Here is a 14,587-nt window from a genome sequence, read left to right on the forward strand (position 1 = left end):
ATCCACACCTTCACCCCCCAAGAGAGTGGGTAAGGGAGGGGGTGAAGGTGTCCCCCCCACCACTCACATGTTCAAGGAATGAAGGTATATGTTGTTCTTTAAGCTTGACCCTATAAACTCATGCCACCTTACAACATCACATCTTTTTGATCTATTTTCTACTCTATAGAGCCCTTTGTACCATGTTAATATGACCTATGTGGGTTGAAAGACACTAGACTATCTAAACTATAATAAAAGGTCCTTTTCACTTTGTATTTTTTTTGGAATAACATAATTACACTACTATGATAGTTGATAATAGGGTTTCTCTATTTGAGAGCATATTCCATGGATCTTTCTCTCTAGTCCATTCTCTCATCAAAATAAGTCTTATTGAGATAATCTATTCACCTTATTAGTCTACATTATACAAACATTATACACTATTGTACAAACACAATAGACTATCTAAACTATAACAAAATGCCCTTTTCACTTTGTATAGATATTTGGAATAACACAATTACACTACTATGATAATTGATATTCTATTCACCTTATTAGTGTACATTGTACAAACATTATACACTATTGTACAAACACAATAGACTATCTAAACTATAACAGAAGGCCCTTTTCACTTTGTATAGATTTTTGGAATAACATAATTACACTACTATGATAATTGATATTAAGCTCTTTTATATTTGAAGGTATATGCCATTGATATTTCTCTTTTGTCTATCCTCTCAGCAAATTAAGTCTTATTGAGGGAATCTATTCATCTTATTTGTTTACATTATATGTTAGAATTAGAACTCATTATTCAAGGGCTTCTCTTAACTAAATGTTTTAATTTGAAAGCTCCTTGTTGGAAAGCCTCCCATTGCACACATATCATCTACAATTCATCATGATTGTGTTTTTTCACAATTAAGTGGTGCTCCTTTGACTATGTTCTTGCTTGTTTCATAAACATAATACAAAGGGCTTGGTAATGTGCCTAAGCGCAAGTGAATTCACTCATTATTTAATATAGCCTAGATTGTTATATATTGAAAGGAATGAAATTATCATTCACTTTAATGCATCATTATGGGATGTTAGCTTAATTTAATTTCAATTCATTGCAATAATTTTTTGAGTGTTTCAAACCCACAAACTTGATTTAAGGCCTCAATCATTCCATAGCTTTCGTTGGCCTTATTAGCAATCCTTGAGGACTTGTTCATAGTAACTAGTTCTTACTTATTTATTGCAAGAAGCCTACCCTTGTATCTTGTATGAAAACACTTAAGGGCCTTCCTCACCTTCTACATTATTATTCTAAGCTATGTTTTTCTTTCGACACATCCATGGTGGTTCAATCTCCATGGTGGCATATATTTAATAACACTAGTCATGTATATTCTAGTTTCTTGTAAAATGATATATGATTTTTTATCATTAATTCTAAATTAGATAAATTATTAAATACACAAAGAAACATACATGTAAATCCAGCTCAACAAAGTGGAATACTTAATTTCTTGGTTCATCTCTCTTTTAATTAAAGTTACCCTTAAACAAGGATGGGTATTTATACCCATTAGATTTTGGTATACGCATCGTACGAAACTTCAAAATTATACGGAACATAATGATAATCTTGATCACTTCTTTTTCTTTTTGCAAGTGATGCACCTTGTTTTCAAAATATGTAATCATTTTAAATGTTTATCTCATCAATATCTCACCTAATGAAAATGGATACCAACATTCTTTATTTGTAAGTGCTTTGGTAATGGACCACCATAATGTACATATGATATGATGATGTTTAATAGTTTTGACAAATTCAATGTCTAAATCCTTATGGATTAAAAAAAATACATGTAAAATTCACATTTTGGAATATTTATTATCTTTGTTACATATCAATTATAATAATGCAAATTCTTATCTTTTTTGACTTACGCATTAATATTGCATATAACAAACATTGTAAAAATATTTACTTTAAAACATTTTAAATGTTCATCTCATCAATATATCACCTAATGAAAATGGATACCAACATTCTTTATTTGTAAGTGCTTTGGTAATGGACCATCATAATGTACATTTGATATGATGATGTTTAATAGTTTACACAAATTCAATGTAAATCCCCATAAATTAAAAAAACACATGTAAAATTTACATTTTAAAATATTTATTATCTGTATTACATGTCAATTATAATAATGCAAATTCTTATCTTTTTGACTTATGCATTAATATTGCATATAACAAACATTATAAAAAAATTTTCAATAATTAATAAAAATCAATTTTTTTATTATCAAATTTCAATTTCAAATTTCATTTTTATTCACTGTATTTCAAATAACTTTTTAATTAATTAAATATAATTTAATTAAAATTTTTCATTTTCATTTACTATATTTCAAATAACTTTTAAATTTCATTTTCATTCATTGTATTTCAAATAACTTTTTAATTAATTAAATATAATTTAATTAAAAAATTTCATTTTCATTTACTGTATTTTAAATAACTTTTTAATTAATTGAATATGAAAAAAAAAAATCAAATCATTCTTATTAATAATAATATCCTTATAATAACCATTAATCATTTAAAACAACGATAATTCTTCAAAAAATCCCAAATAAATTTATAATTAGGTATATCCCTATGTGATAAATAAAAATTACTGGATGAGCATTATTATCTTTTCAAAAAGTGAAAAGGAATCTTAACAAAAAGCCACACAATTATCATTCTTAAGACACCTACTTTGATTTTTTGGCCAATCCATATGTGAACATGATGTCATATATGTTCCATCCCTCTCCTACATAAAAGCAACGTTAAAACCTTAAAAGACGAGTCATATATTCACTCACACTTTTACATTAAAAAGACTTCCGGGCAAAGCAATTGAGGAGTGGCTCAACTTTTATGAGCCCATTTCTATGATAAAGAAAGTGTAGTGAAAGAGTAAAAGAAAATGCTCATCATGCTAGTTTCCTTCTCTTTGACTTATTGTTTTGTAGTTTGGTGGGAAAACAAGAATACTTAAGTAGATTAGTGTGAAAGGGAAAGTGCCATGGTGGTGCATTATATGCTTTTATTACTTTTTTCCTTTGACTAGATTAGAAACTTGAATGGGATGACATTGTATCTAGACATGGGATAATTGGTATGAGTTATAACTTTTTGGATAAGTTTATCAGGATATATTATTTGTTTTCTAAAATTACTAGAGGTTTTTTTTTTTATTAGTTAATTGGTAAAGATACAAATGTTATGAATTTTGATAAGAGTTCGAAACGCATCGATCTTAATGTTTATATATGATTTTTTCTGAAGATTTTGGTTTAAATGTTATTATTCTTATAACTTGTTAAATATATGTTTATTTCTTTTTTAATTAGGAGAATCAGTAGACTTGTCGCTTATCACTGAGGAGATTTGAGACCGAGTCAGTGAGACTGCTACTATACTCTTAAGCCTAACACGACCGCCAACAAGCCACACTAAATAGGTAAACCAAGTTTCACACTTGGGTGAGGCCCTATATTGGTTGGCAAAAGCTTTTAAGTGTGGGTTCATCCTAGCTAGATTTTATAAGAACATATATTTCTCAGTTGTCACTTTTTTACCAAAGGATATTTTTCTTAGCATGTGAGATGTATCCACATTATTATGGTACGCATGACATCACTTGTTTTTGTTGGAAAAAATCTTACAAAGAAAACACATTTTTTTTGATCTCAAATGTTAAGACAGATGGCTTTTTCCACCTTTCTTCTTTGACATTTATTCCATTTCAATCTTATATCCGTGTATTTTTCTCTCTTTAGCATTATTCTCCTTCTGGACCTAAGTCTTGATTTACTTACTTTGGAGTTTATGCAGATTAGATCATTTTCTCTTTTTGATGTCCTTGTTATTGGGTCATTTTAATGTAGGAGCATGTTAAATATTCTATGTTTGGAAGTGGCAAGACAAATAAACATATTACAATTAAGTGTAACATAAGTAGAGACATGTGAAGGTGGATTGCACAATTTAGACATAGATGTGAAATATCCAAATAATGACATTAACATAAATGCAATGACAAGTGCGCAAGGCAATACAACAAAAACTTAGAGGGAGTCAAATTGTTATAGAAAGAAGGTGAATGCTGAAGGGCTATATTTGTCCAAAAGACACTAAGATGCCAAAAGAAAAAGACAAAACGAAAAAAAAATTAGATAAACAGACTACACAAAAAGTGAACAATGAAACAAAAGATTATAGCAAATTTTGTAAATAAACCAGCATAGATCCATCTTAAATATGGATCTAACATGAGCCTAGAGAGATCCAATTTCTTCATGTGTAATTTTTTTTTATGAGTCAACATTATTTAAATGTTTTGTATAGTTTTTTTTTTTGAGATTTTTTAAAACTTTTATTTTAACCGATATGAGCAAAATTTCAACTTTAATGACAGATAAACATCCTTAAAATAAGCCCTTCCACTCAATAAAAATAATATTTTAAATTAATTTATTAAATTTTAAAAATAAATAAAAATATAATAATTTAAATTAGTTTATATTAATAAAAATTAAAAAAAATCTATCCATATTAAGATTCTTTCCTGAGATAAAAGAGAGGAAGGAATCCATAATTAATACCTACTTGAGGTGAAGGGGTGGAAAAGAATCCATTAAAATGACACATCCCAAACACTTTTTCATGAGCATGAACTTTATAACATTGTTATAAGACTTGTGATTTAAACCTGCCATGCCCCATCTATGCCAATTGAATCGATGGAGATTGGTCCTTTGACATTAAGTTAAATTAAAAATTAACCACCCTTCTAGAAGATAATAAAGCATTGGAGTTACAAGGCACAAACTGTGGAATGTGATATCTAGCTGTCACTATAAGGGTAAATAAATAAAGGAAGGTGCAGGGAAAAATACAAAGTGAAATGATATTGAAATGGCCTTACATCATCCAGAAGGCAAAGGCTCTTTGGAAGTCACTCACATTAGTTGAGCACTAGCTTTCTCATGATGACCTTATATTAAATACATATATTTCACCCCATTCCTCCAATAGGGAGCATAAAAGGAAGGGCAGAAATAGACTCCACTCGTAGTAATATATGGAACCTAAGCATCTTTTGTATTATAATTAGTGCGGGATTTCGACATTATGGGAGGGAGGGAGGGGGGCACACGCAATATGGATTTTGTGTTGTGTAAGTCCCTTTAACATATCTGATCCGAAAGTGAACTCTTACCTTGTCCGCGCCTGCAGTTTATTCTATTCAAAAGGCGAGCATCTCACCACGCTTGCTAGACTTTCCTGGTGTGCCCCGTGTTTCCAAATACCTAACACCCCACATACAACAAATAATGCCGTGTTTTTATTCTTAAATTCAAACTATAGATTCTTTATTCCACAGGCGTGCACTGGAAAAATTAAAAAAGGCGTGCATGTGATGTGTTGCTTCCCCCCTTATTAAGCCTGATGGAACGTTAATGCTCTCTTTATGTATCTAGATTGTTCTTAAAGTAAAGGATTAGAGTAATAAATATTGCCAAAATGGTTGTTAATGTTTACCTTAAAAGGGGCCGGGGGCCGTGCAAAGGTCAGGGTAGTTAGGGGTTCAAATCTCAATAAAGTGATAGGTTGTAGGTGCTATTTTGAGTTTAGGTGTGTAGTGGTTTTGTGGATTATGTGATTAAAATAGAAAAAATCATAAAGTTTCTTTGATTTAATGATTTTATAAAATATTTTAGGAAGGAAGAACTTTTTTAATTTGAGGTTTGGATAGAAATTTAGTTTATATTTAGAAATTTATTAGGGTTAATTGCATTGGTGAAAGTCAATAATCAAGTTGACTATCATTTAAATCTAATGTCTCAATTATGGGTTCAAATTTCAATAAATTGATAGGTGATAGTTTATAGGTGATATGGTGGTTTTATGTATTATAAAAATGGAAAAAATAATAAAATTTCTTGATTTAATAATCTCATTAAATATTTTAGGAATTATTTTATTTTAAGTTCAGGTAGAAGTTTAGTTTATACTTGTCAATTTAGTAATGTATTATGCTTAATTGCATTTGTAACGGTGAACAATTAAGTTGATTATCATTTAAATTTAATGTTTTGTGTCAACTTCTAAGCTCACTATCATTTGGATTTTACAAAGTTTTTCATATCAAATAATATTATTATTATAAAATAATATTATTGTTTTCATGAGACATTTGACTAGTTGGTCAGGTTGGGTGGTCATATTCCCACCATGGTTCAATTCCCCTAAAAGTGAAGTGACATGTTTAGCTCCTCCAAAAAGAAGTTCACATGGTTACAAAAGTGGGTGATTGGCAAAGTTTATAAACTTTATTATTTTAATATTAATTAAATGACGTGATTAGTTGATTGAGGCCTTTTTAAAATAATTATAACTAACTAAAATTTAATGTGACTAGTTAATTTAGGCTCTTTTAGAACAATTATAAATAACTAAAATTTAATGGGATTTATTGACTAAAAAATGTTTACTTTATTGGTAAAAATGGGACCGCCAAATACTATTCTCCTAAACAAAAACTCAAATCCTTAATAACAAAGTTTAATAGTTATATGTTTAATGTGAACCAAAATAGATGTGATTATTATTACATTTTCATTTTAATATTGATTAAATGACATGACTATTTGATTGAGGTTTTTTAAAACAACTCTAAATAACTAAAAGTTAATAAATTTATTGACTAAAAATTGTTTACTTTGTTGGTAAAAAATGGAACTAGCCAATCCTATTCTCGTAAAAAAAACTCAAATCCTTAATAACAAAGTTTAAAGTTTAATAGTTATGTTTAATGTGAACCATAATAGATGCAAAACAATATATTAATGAGATTTGAAATGTGTATATATATATATATATATATATATATATATATATATATATATATATATATATAAAGTAAGGAGAGGAATCATGACAAAGTAGCCGATGCATTTTCCTGCATTTATAGATAGTACACAATGTAAACTTGTTGGCATTGATTAAGACTTTGACTTAACATGGCATCTAGTAAAACACTTAATTCAACTATTTTGAAGAATCCAAAACCTCCTACATGAATCTCAAAACACTTAACTCTTTAACCTAATTCACCAAACTAAAATCAATGAGAACCACCCATTGTGATTCATCATCAAGACTAAGATGGGGAGTAAAGATGACGATATAATTTAATGACTAAATTTAACCGTTATAATTCTTTTACCATCTTTTGGAGATTAGACTCTCCAGACTCTACATCTTAGTCTTGATGATGAAACACATTGGGTGGTTTGAAATGCATTGAACCAAACATTTATGAATGTGATCTTACCAGAAAATTTAGTAAACACATTGGGTGGTTCGAAATGGGCTGAACCAAAGATTTATGAATGTGATCTTACTAGAAAATTTTCTTGAATCAATATGAATCTCATAAGCCTAAATTTAGAGGTTATAACTTAAACAAAAAGGGTGATACCATTTCTCCAAACTACGTGAGTTACATCTAATTGACTATAGCAATGGATTTGTTCCACTATTAGTTATAATTTTTAACTTTGACAAATAAATACTTAATTTTCAATATTATTTAAAAACTTATTTTTTAAACATTTGATTGGACAAAGCTCCATAGCCTTATTGCAACCTTTGCACAATACAATGCTATGTGGAACACTGCCTCACATACTTTTTGTCATAATTTTTGGATATAATTACAATATTCATGTCATGATTTTTAAATATTTGTGCAGTGCTACAATATTCATGTCATGATTTTTAAATATTTGTGCAGTGCTTTTTTATTATTAGGTTTTATAGGAAAACCATCCAAAATATAAATCATTGAAGATATTCATATTTAGGTAAATAACATATTTAGCATTAGTTATGTTCACCATAATTTATGGAAGTCTTTGTACAAAACAAAATGAATTGAAATAAGATGTAAATAAATAAACTTACCATAACTTACTACCCATCATTATTTACTTACTAACCAACAAAATTTATGAAGTCTTTGAGCTTGAGTCTGTAAAAAATTCACTACTTCAAATATCAATTTACTAGTCCTTGGCAATGCATGATTATTACAATAGATTTGCTTGTTGACCACTATTAGTTTAACATTGACCAATGCATCTTATAATGTTTAACTATATGCAATTCATTTCTCCAAATATCAATTTATTATTCTCTACCAATGCATGACTATAGCAATGGATTTTCCTTTTGACCACTATTAGTTTAGCATTGACCAATGCAAATTATAATATTTAACTTGAAAAAATAAATATACCTTATTTCCAAAAACATATTAATTTTTACCTATATAAACTAAAAAATTGACATGCATAATTTATTTAAAGGAAAAAAAAACCAAAATTCCAAATAGTTGAAAATTTTGATTTTTTATATTACCAAATTCCCACCCATTGAAAGAAATTTGCCACACATGGTTCTTTTAAAATGTCCCTTAAAAAATTGGTATCGATCAAATCAACTGAAAATATCAACCTTCATGTTTTTAAAAACAATTATCATTAGAATTTGATATTATTAGTAAGAATATATTTTCTATTATTTAAATTGTATTTTTAAATATATCACTCATTCCATTATATAGAAATATTTAAAATATTTAATTTGTACAATTTTAATAATTTAAATTAATTTTAAAAATTTATATTTAAATTTTAAATAAAATTAATTAAAAAATAAATAATAAGAATTTTTTAACCTATATTATTAAAATTTACTTATAAAAATATGATTTTCCATTATTTAAATTACATTTTTAACTATTACTAGAAAATATTTAAAATATTCCCTGTGTACAATTTCAACTATCAACATCTATAATTTTAATGAGATTCTAATCTTCTAATCAAATTATATAAAAGACTAATAAAAAAATGATATAATACATTTATATTCCATTTATATAATCTCAACCATCAAAATCTACAATTTTAATAACATTCTCATTAAATTATATAGGAAACTGATAAAATATGATAAAATAAATATAGAACAATCACATACATAAACTTAAATTAATAAACCAATTTATATCTCACTTATTAAAAACTATAAAGTAAATTTTAATCAAAGTTTTTTGATGAGTAATAACTACCTAATCCTACCATGGTTACTGGTTTATATTTTAATTTGATGTTGGAGTATTCTAGAACTAGGGCTGGATGTGCACATCCAATGATGAATATCTAGAATTATACAGCATTAAATATTACAACGCTAATGAAATTATATCCCAATTTTATAATGGGAAAGACGAATCGCTTGGTAGATTATTGGTTAACAACTTGTCGTTGGCAGGGAGATTATTTATTTGTCACGCGGTTAAAGGTCCGCGATCTCGTCACGGGTTCGATTCCGTGGAAGAGACATAAACTAGGTAGAAGGGAAGAATTCGTTGAACGTAAAGCTGTACGGATCGGGCAGGCAGCGTGCACCGAAATTGACGGAAAACATGCAGGAGCATTGACAGAAGTTATTCAAACGCGAAATTAATTGGTTCCTCGGTTTCTATGACCCGTTATATACGCCGGCGGCGTCTTTCTGTGCCCGATGCAAGTGACCGGGCCAAATGAATGAACGCCAGGCTTCTGTTCGCAACGCGGTGATTTAAAAACCCTAGGGTAAAGTTAAAGGTCAGTGATTGGTTATACCGGGTCAACCGGCTATCGACGTCCACTTGTCTTCTTTTTTTACCGCTTTGAAAGCCGTTTAGCAAAGGTATCTTGTGCTGCGTTGCGAGGATTGTGGTTTCGAGGCGAACAAGCTTATAGAATTGTTGGAATTGCTGCGATTTTGGCCATTTAGACACTGTAATCCGCTTCTGAGTGCGAAGCCGAGCTGAGAACATCCTTTTGCTGTCAAATTTGGAGCATACTAGCGGTATTTTACTTGTATTTTCTAATCTGCCGGGTTTTTGTTTTGTTTTTTCTTTTCCATTTTTCTTTTAGCCTTTCGATCCAGCGAAGAGTCTGTCGAGCTCCTGAAGCTGCTAATTCTGTGGCGAAACAGAGGTTTATTGAAGGATTATTGGCGTTTCTTGAAAATATCGTTCTTCCGTTACCCTCATCGATTGACTGAGTGAAAAATACCAGCTGTAACAGCATGCCGTGGACATCTTTGTTCGTGAACCAGTATTGGCAGTCCGTTCGGCTTATTGTGTTCTTCAGAGTCATTCAGTAGTGCGTGAAGTAATTTGGCTTGGTTTGATTTAGTGCATCTTCTTTATGGACTTTCTCTGTGTGGTTGCTAAGGCTTTAGTCATGGATTTTTTCTTTAAAACCTTTTTCTTCGGCTAACGCTCACTAGGATTATTGCCATATATTTCATCAATAGCCTGTTTTTCTTCTTAAATTCGTAGATTTCTATTAAAGTTGGATACTGCCTCTGTTTTTCGATTTGCCGTATATTTCCGTGATTTTACGGTTTTTTTATGCCTAAAACTCTGAATCCTTAAAGTCTTGAAACGTTGAGAAATTCGTATCTCTGCACAATTTTGTGCTCTATATCTCTTTTTACCAGAACTTCAAGGCCTCTAAAACAGGGATATTTGAGCTCTTTGTCCGTTCGCCTCAAATCTCGGAATCCAGTAGCCGTTGTAAGGTCTTCAGCTCTCTCTACCAGTTCTTACAGAATTATATTGTGCTTTGTAGGATACATGTATTTTGACGAGTCTCATTACTTGTCCTGTTACCGTCTTAATACAGAACACGACTTCTAAAAGCTTAATGTTCGATTAAAGAATCGGGATTACAAACATTGAAGTATTTGGGAGTAGTTTGCAAGGGCCAGTCTGTTTTGGAGCTCTTTGGTGTAAGGATGTGCCAAGCAGCCAGCCTTATCAGATTCCGTTCACTGAAGCAAGAGAGCGGAGTCGAAGGAAGTATTATAATGACCGTCAGGATTATAGTTGTTTTCCAACTTTTGCAAGTTTGTCAGGTTTGTTCAGCCCTCCTTTATCTTCTGGTTTCCTCTTGTTCTGTTTGATAGTTTTTCCTTTCTGTTCCCCTCTTCTGTAGTTTAGATGGCGGTATTATCGCAAGCACAGATCTAAATGCGTTGACTGAATGCTTATATTTTAACGTTCCTCTAAGTCAAGATTAAGCATTGAGCAGAGACACATAAAACGAGAGGTGTAGATTGAGCTATAGACTTTCTTATTCTATTAAGCCAGGTGTAGATTCAGGTTTAGGCTCTGCAATTATTCTGTAATACATACCAAGGGTGGAAATTGAGTTTTAGACTGCTATTATTCCATAAAACTAAGGGTCTATGCTGAGCTTTAGACTCAGCACTTGTTAATATGACGGGGGTTTTTACCATGGAATTTTCAATAACTCGGAGCTGTGTTTTATGGCAGGCTGAATATTTCCGGCAGCTTCTTAAGCCGATCACGTAGATTTTTCTGCTCGTCTGTAGGTTATTGCGGTACCTGAATCTTTCTGCTGTGAAGCCGATTAGATATTTGAACAAATATAGCCAAAACAGACTAGTTCATCTCATGAATATGGACAATATGGTTTTCACATATAATAAGAAAGCGGTCACTCCAGATTCTGGTGTTTGGTATGTCTAATGGCTGGAGGAAAGTGTTCATTGATAAGACAATCGAGAAGCCCGACTTCCTTTCGACTGTGACAGTATAATACGGGTTGTTTAATTGCCTTCTTGAAGCCTGGAACCATTTGTTTGCAGGTTTGGATTATAGTGTTGAATCTAAGGTGTCTTGAATCTGAGGTGTCAAGGACTGTAAAACTAATTTGCTAGATGGAGAGCCCGGATATTCAACTATCCTGGTCGAACATACCGAGCCCGTCATTGGAGCATACTGGTTTGGAGAGTAAGTTACAATGGACGGTACAAGAAAGCTGTGGTTTGCCTATTTTTTCTGGTATGGAACCTTCGCCGCAGTTGGACCAACACCTGGGGGCATTCGAAGCAAATGCATTTCAACAGGGAGCTCATCTGTGTTCTGAGCAGTGTGTTTCTGCATCTGCGTATGCTGCTCCTCCTTGTTGTTCTGAACAGTTGAAATCGGTTGATGATAATTCCCATGCTCATTCAGCCAACTCAGCTGGACTTGCTGCAGATTTAGTAACTGCCATAACAGCTGATAATGCTTCCTTACTTGAGAAGCATAACCGGGGGGCATGGAATGGCCGGGTTGCCCAGGAATTGGAGCAAGCGCAATTGCTGGATGGACTTGAAGTGCAGTATTCTGAAGCATGTTCCAAGAGGTTCATTATTTTTGATCAGACTAGAAGCGGAGTTAGAGTCATTGTCCACCCTTCCGTTATGTACGAGTTTCCAAACCTGTTGCACGACTCTGCAAAAGGGTTGGACAAAATCAATGTCTATAATAGGATGCCCGAGAGAGAAAGCATTTCTGAAATACCTTCGGTATTTAACTCAACTATCCGGGATGGGTTGCCGGCATACAGGGAGCATATGACTCCAGCATTCATAGCCATGCAAGGAATACGAAAGAGGAGGTCGTTGAGTGCAGAGGCTGCTGGTAACGGGTTTGTTGCTTGCTCTGGGCATGAAGAAACTGGAAGCCAAATAAGTTGTAATGGGTCAAGCAGAGGAGGTTATCAAAGTCAATCACACGAAGATACCAGAGATCTTGAAGCTCTATTGGGTTCTGATGAGGAAGAGGATGATAGCACTGGTCACACTCCAAGTGAAGCCATAACAAACGACCAGCTGAGCGGTACACAAGACGATGCACATACTACCAATGGAATTCCAGCTAAGAAGAGGCGATGTGAATGTATGGAACTCAGAGAACAGGAGGTTGACTTTATTCCCTCTGCTATCCAAGAGAAGGCAGTTTTGAATGGGAAATGTAGTTCAGATGGTGTTTGCTTCCCACCCGTAGCAAGTCAGGAATCAGGTATTCAACTCGAATGCTGTAACATTGTCAAGAATTCTGACTATAGTGACGAGAAGTTCTGTGATTATAGTACTGACAACATGACAGGAAACGGGAGCTCGAATAACAGTGCCTCTAAAGTGGGGCAACCAAGCTCATGGAGGAGGTCGAGGAAAGAGAAAATGAAAAAAGCTATAGATATGTTTAGAAGTATTGTTCCCGAAGGACATTCCATGGATACTGCAGGTGTTCTTGATATGGCCTCCCAGTACTTGAAATCCCTTCAACTAAGAGTCGAAAGGCTGGAAGCCAATCAGAATGATAGAACTTTGTCGAAGCCTTGAGCTCCCTGATTGATGTGGTAAATCACATAACTTCTAAGTTTTAAGCTATGTCTACAATCTCTGTTGGACACCAAAAACGTTTTCTTTTCCTGTTTGGCTGACTGTTTTTGCCGAAATAACTAGTGGAATGTGCCAAAAATAGCTGATTTGCTAAAAATATGAAGGATTAAAGCTTAAACATGTTTGTGTTTTGTTTTTCAGTTTTGTAAAATTCAAGGAGAGATTGAATGAAGCAACTTATTGTGAAGGGCGTTTTTCGTGAATTTGAATTGTGCGATTTACAGTAATGTTTGATTCAGTTTGCATGAGTTTGTATGGCTGCTAGGTAAGAATTCGTATGTCAACTTGTCCTTTTGCACTGAGTAGCAAGGTGCTTGACAACCCACCCAGTATAATGTTAGGTTAAAAAATATTAAAAAAAAGCTAAATATATATCTAACTATATAAAAAAAATTAAACCAACTTAGATATGAATTTTCAAAGGCGCAGAGGGATTCAATTTCTCAATATGTAAATTTTTTGACATATGAAATGGAATGTCGTGATAATAATTTACATTATTCCTCTTAGAACCAGAAGAAGTTAAAGTTATTGAGTGTGTGCACACACAAATATATATATATATATATATATATATATATATATATATATATTTGTGTTAGATATTGCAGAGTTTTACATTTTAATATCCAGGGTTTTGCATTGTATGTAATTGTCAGTTTTCAGTACTGAATCTCTTTATCTGTAAGAATGCAGGCTTTCATAGTAAGACATACAAAGAGATTTTCTGGTTGTAATATGCAAGAATGCAATTTTTCAGTGGGACATGGCAAGAGATTTTTTGTTGTTGTGATATGCAAGAATGAAGATTTTTTTGATTGTAATTCTATTTTTAAGTGGTAATACCCTTTTCAACATGAAGAATGTAAGTTTTTGCACTGAGACACATTGCAAGGGATTTCTGGGTTTGTAATTGTAAGAGATTTTTGACCCTGACCTTTCTGCTGTGCTCCCAATGATGGTCGCACTTTCACCGAAAACATCGGGCTTATAATCATATTGCGTTCAGTGACAACCAAGAAATCTTCTTACAACCTTTTCGCATGTTTACATTTCTCATGTCTACATTTACCCTTTCTTGGCTTTCAGTTTTCTTTGGATGCCTGATTTGTGTGGTCCGTGATTACCCGTGCTTTGCGTTTTGGCATCAAATGCCGCATTTGTCTACCCTGTGCACAACAGCCAGCGTACTTCTGTTTTGGTTGGTAAT

General features: G+C 32.2%; 1 protein-coding gene across 2 annotated transcripts; it reads left to right on the forward strand.

Annotated features, from left to right (window-relative positions):
- Positions 1-9,748: 9,748 nt before the first annotated feature.
- On the forward strand, positions 9,749-13,564 carry LOC149231280 (uncharacterized). Of its 2 annotated transcripts, none has more exons than XM_089379148.1 (3): positions 9,749-10,701; positions 10,806-11,037; positions 11,459-13,564. In XM_089379148.1, exon 3 carries the CDS (start codon positions 11,866-11,868, stop codon positions 13,315-13,317), a length of 1,452 nt encoding a protein of 483 aa, XP_089235274.1. In that variant the 5' UTR covers positions 9,749-10,701; positions 10,806-11,037; positions 11,459-11,865; the 3' UTR covers positions 13,318-13,564. The 2 variants fall into 2 exon arrangements, with proteins under 2 accessions (XP_089235274.1, XP_089235273.1); XM_089379147.1 differs by having other exon boundaries at positions 9,749-10,696.
- Positions 13,565-14,587: the final 1,023 nt, after the last annotated feature.

Source organism: Pinus tabuliformis, chromosome J (genome assembly GCF_031772625.1).
Source record: "Pinus tabuliformis cultivar Carrire ecotype Pingquan chromosome J, CPIR1, whole genome shotgun sequence".
Classification (NCBI taxonomy): domain Eukaryota; kingdom Viridiplantae; phylum Streptophyta; class Pinopsida; order Pinales; family Pinaceae; genus Pinus; species Pinus tabuliformis.

Bases quoted from the DNA above. Each gene is read 5' to 3' on its own strand.
- LOC149231280 (XM_089379148.1), top strand. From the start codon at position 11,866: ATGGAGAGCCCGGATATTCAACTATCCTGGTCGAACATACCGAGCCCG.